The sequence below is a fragment of the Drosophila ficusphila genome, unplaced genomic scaffold (genome assembly GCF_018152265.1).
Source record: "Drosophila ficusphila isolate 14025-0441.05 unplaced genomic scaffold, ASM1815226v1 contig_414, whole genome shotgun sequence".
NCBI classification, from domain to species: domain Eukaryota; kingdom Metazoa; phylum Arthropoda; class Insecta; order Diptera; family Drosophilidae; genus Drosophila; species Drosophila ficusphila.
The window spans coordinates 20,736,093-20,740,357 of record NW_025064328.1 but is presented as its reverse complement, the minus strand read 5'-3'; the positions used below and the strand labels follow the sequence as shown (position 1 = coordinate 20,740,357).

The 4,265-nt window shown below is 52.8% G+C and overlaps 1 protein-coding gene across 1 annotated transcript; it reads left to right on the top strand.

Annotated features, from left to right (window-relative positions):
• Nucleotides 1–2,653: 2,653 nt before the first annotated feature.
• On the top strand, nucleotides 2,654–3,983 carry LOC108091275 (cell division cycle 5-like protein). Its single transcript, XM_043208010.1, has 2 exons — nucleotides 2,654–3,762; nucleotides 3,809–3,983. Exons 1-2 carry the CDS (start codon nucleotides 2,654–2,656, stop codon nucleotides 3,981–3,983), a joined length of 1,284 nt encoding a protein of 427 aa, XP_043063945.1.
• Nucleotides 3,984–4,265: the final 282 nt, after the last annotated feature.

The following is a 4,265-nucleotide window of genomic DNA, read 5'->3' as shown; positions in this document are numbered from 1 at the left end:
ATCACCGATGTGCACACAGCTATCATTGGGGGACACTTTTTGAGCAAATTTCAATTGCTCATCGATCCTAAAAACCAAAGATTAATCGTTTCGCTAACTAGAATTTCAACACCCGCATGTCTAGCACAAGCGCAACATATATTAGTTTACACAGTGCAGTGTGTGTTCAGATTCACGATCTGGCCACACGGTGCCCAATACCTGCGGAGAGTTTGGACAAAGGGAGCTATCGCTGCTGTTGGCGGGAGAGAGACAAATCAGTCTGATTCTGCACTGCATCGCGACGTGAACGGAACTGCGTTATTTTTACCTTCTTTTTTGATAGTTTTGTTATATACTTAAAACCCACTCGAAAGCAAAATAAATATTAAAGCTATATTGTTTAATACTCAAAGGGTTTTGTACGACAATACAACCCGAGCCGCCTGCAGGAGGGGACATATCTTAACATGGTGGGCCATGAGGGGACCGTCTGCAAGCATTTATGAATAAATTGTGAACAATTTAATTATATATTTACAAAGCCTAACTAAAAGACATTAGAAGTGCGCGACGCCAGCTCCATTAGTTCGTGTAGTGCTCGGTTCGACGAACCCAAATAAAGCGGACGGGTATATTATTAAGCGCCGCTTAAGATAAGCGCTCATCTACGCTCAGGCGCCGGGACGGCGTTTGTTATCTTCGCTTTGGCTTTGTGCTGAAATTTTGGGTAAGGAAAGAAACAGTTTTTTTTTTTGTGTCATAGCTGAGCGGCATTGTTGTGAAGGTTTTTACGGGAAGGTTTTATTTAGTCAATACTAGTCAACATGAATCCAGAACCAGAAACTTCCCTGTCTTTAAATAAATTTATTAATCTCCAAGTTGACAGACACAACGCTTTGAAGGCAATTTTGCAAAATTATAAGAAAGATCCGGCAAGTAGAAAAACGCTGGTATATTTTAAAAAACGTTTTCAGCAAATAGAGGAATTGCATAGTGCGTTTTTGGCAGCTCACGAGCAGGTTGTCAACATTGCCGGCTATGCGGAATCGGCGTATGCTACCAAACATTTTCAGTCGGAATTTGAAGAGCGGTATATGGACGCCTACTGCCTTTTCGCCGAGGACCAAGAGAAGCTTTTGCCAGTGGAATCTAAGACCGCGACTGTAGCCGCAGCTGTCGGACCGACTGCTGAAGTTCGGATGACCATGCCACAAATGACAGTGCCGAAATTCTCAGGTGCGGCCGTGGACTGGCCAGGTTATTTTGATGCATTCAACAGCCTTGTATACAACAATCCGTCGCTAACCGGGATGCAAAAGCTGCATTTTGTCAAAGAATCGCTCCCTGCCGGACGCGATAACGACGTGCGCCAAATGCAGCTCACCGACTCCAACTTCCCGCTGGCTTGGTCCCTGATGCTAAAGCGCTACAACAACCCGCGTCTGGTCTTCGCTCATCACATTAGCGCTATTTTTTCGTTGGCGAAATTGCAAAAGGAGTCATCGGAAGCGCTTTGGACTATGCTCAGCACCGTCAACGTGTGTCTCGCCGCCTTCAAGCGCGTCAAGGCCTTAGAAGGGGAGGCACGCCATTGGCTGGCATATCACGCGGCTTCCAGGCTCCCAAAGGAAACACTCAACGCATGGGAGCACCATCAAGGAAGTACGGCAACCGTTCCGTCCTATGCCGATATGGAGTCGTTTCTGAACGACCGGCTAGTGGTCATGGATGCGATCGAAAACCGAAGCTCGTCGAACGACCTCAGTCCTGGACCCGGATCTTCAGATGCAATGCGCCGGGTTCGAGTGCACAACGTGCGCGACGAGTCAGGACGCCCTGGCTTAAGTTGTCATCATTGCAACGGCGGTCACATTCTGCGCCGTTGTTCGGCGTTTCTGGCTATGGAAGCGTGGAGGCGCAAGGAGATTGTGGGCAGGGCGAAGCTGTGCATCAACTGCCTCAGCATGGCTCATGCGCTTCTCCACTGCACCAGCAACAAAGGGTGTTAGGTTTGCGGTTAGCGTCATCATAAGCTGCTTCACTTGCCGAGTGCAGCTCAGCCCGCCATCGCTCCGCAGGCGCCGTCACCGCAGTCGCGATCTTCGATGGCTAATAATTCTGATCAGTCTCAACGGAAAGTCGGAGCCATACCGATGTTATACTTGCTCATCGCTTTCTAATCGAGTGGGAAATGTACTTTTGGCTACAGCACGCATCACGGTCCAGAATCCAGACAACGGGCTCCAATGTGTCATCACGGCGCTCATCGATCAGGGCTCCGAGGCGACCATCGTATCCAAGCATGTGGTGCAATCCCTGCATCTCAGGCGGACAATGGCGAGGACGTCCATTGTCGGAGTAGGCCAAGGGGTTGGCTCCAGGAGCAAGTACATTGTTAACTTCAAGGTTCTATGATAAGTACTAATAATCATTTCTCGTTAGACGTCCCTTCGGCATACGTTTTGGACACGGTCACTTCGCTGCTGCCCTGATCAAGCTTCTCGCCACAACGATGGACCCACATTCAAGGACTTCCACTAGCGGATCCGGAGAATTACTGTTCGAAAAGGCTTGAACTTATCTTGGGAGTGGACCTTATCGCGCAGATCATGCTGTCCGGTACACGGAAAGGAAGTCCTTCGGATCCAATTGCTCAACAGACTCAGCTGGGATGGATTCTCTCAGGTCAAGCCTCCGACTCGACCAGCCCCACACAGATCCGTTGCCATCATTTAGTCAAGAGGTACCTGGACCACAACAAGAAGGCGCAGCGCAAGGCGCGCGACAAGCAGCTGGAGGAAGCCCGTCGCCGTTCGAGAAGAAGGAGCGCGAGCGCAAGCGCTACAGGCAGAAGCTGAAGCCGCGCAAGGAAAACGAGGTGCCCACGGCCATGCTGCAGAACATGGAGCTGGAGCGGAAGCGCTCCAAACTGGTCCTGCATACGCCGCAGATCTCTGACATGGTGCTGCAGCAGGTCATGCTGGGCCGCGCCAGCGAGATGGCCAAGGAGATAGCCGGCGAGGGCGGGATCGAGACGACGGACGCCCTGCTGGCCGGCTACTCCATCACGCCGCATGTGGCGGCCACTCTGCGAACACCGGCCCCGTACACGGACCACCACATGAAGGAGGACAGCGATGCGATGGAGACCAGCTCGGAGGCGACTGTCGAGGACCAGGCGGACGTAGACGCTCGGCTACTGGCCGAGCAGGAAGTGCGCCCCAAGCGGGAACTGGAGAAGCGCTCCCAGGTGATCCAACGCAGCCGGCCGCGCCCCACGGAGCTGAACACCAAGATCCTGCGCCAGCAAGCCGAGGAGCTAATCAAGCGCCAGATGATCACCATGCAGGCTTACGACTCTGTGAAGGATCCCGTGCCAGTACAGTCACAGCACAAGCTGGAGCAGCTGCAGAGCTACTTCAAAGCCAACCCCTACGAGAACATCTCGCAACTGGAGCTGGCCAGGGCCAAGCAGAAGTTCGCCGAGAAAATGGAGGTGGTGAAGAAGCGCATGTTACACGCTGAGCTGCACCGCTACACCCGCGCCAACCTGGCCAGTAAGAAGGACCGGCTGGAGTCGGCCGAGAAGCGGATGAAGACGAACCGCCGCCAAATAGCGAAGGAGGCCAAGCGTTGCGGCAAGATCGATAAGAAGCTCAAGATCCTCATCGGTGACTACCAGGCGCGCGCCAAGGTGCTGATCAAGCAGCCACAGGACACTTACGGCCAGATCGAGCAGAACTCGGTCGCGCTGTCCACGTTCCGCTTCCTCGGCGAGCATCTGCTTGGCCCTGGACAGCTCCAGTTGCGAGATGTCCTCGTAGGGGTTGGCCATCGCGGTGCCGCGCCGCTTCGAGTCGCTGCAGGAGGAAGTGCGTCAGCAGATGGACCGCGAGAAGGAGCTGCAGCAGAAGTACGCCAGCCTGGTGGTGGAAAAGGCCCTCTACTCGCAGCTCGAGCAAATAACGGGCCAGCAACTCTTGCCCGAGCAGGAATCATAGAAACCTAATCCGCGATTCAAACACTCAAAACAGCTCAAGTCGCTCACGCTTATGCACACAATTTCTTTTTCTTTCCCCTCCCAGATTCCAGGTACAGCTCAGGACGCTGAGGACACTATACGGTGCCACGGTGCCCAATACCTGCGGAGAGTTTGGACAAAGGGAGCTATCGCTGCTGTTGGCGGGAGAGAGACAAATCAGTCTGATTCTGCACTGCATCGCGACGCGAACGGAGCTGAGTTATTTTTACCATCTTTTTTGATTGCTTTGTTATATACTTAA

Bases quoted from the DNA above. Each gene is read 5' to 3' on its own strand.
- LOC108091275 (XM_043208010.1), top strand. From the start codon at position 2,654: ATGGATTCTCTCAGGTCAAGCCTCCGACTCGACCAGCCCCACACAGAT. The intron at 3,763-3,808 runs TCTGCTTGGCCC...GTCCTCGTAGGG, and splicing joins TTCCGCTTCCTCGGCGAGCA to GTTGGCCATCGCGGTGCCGC.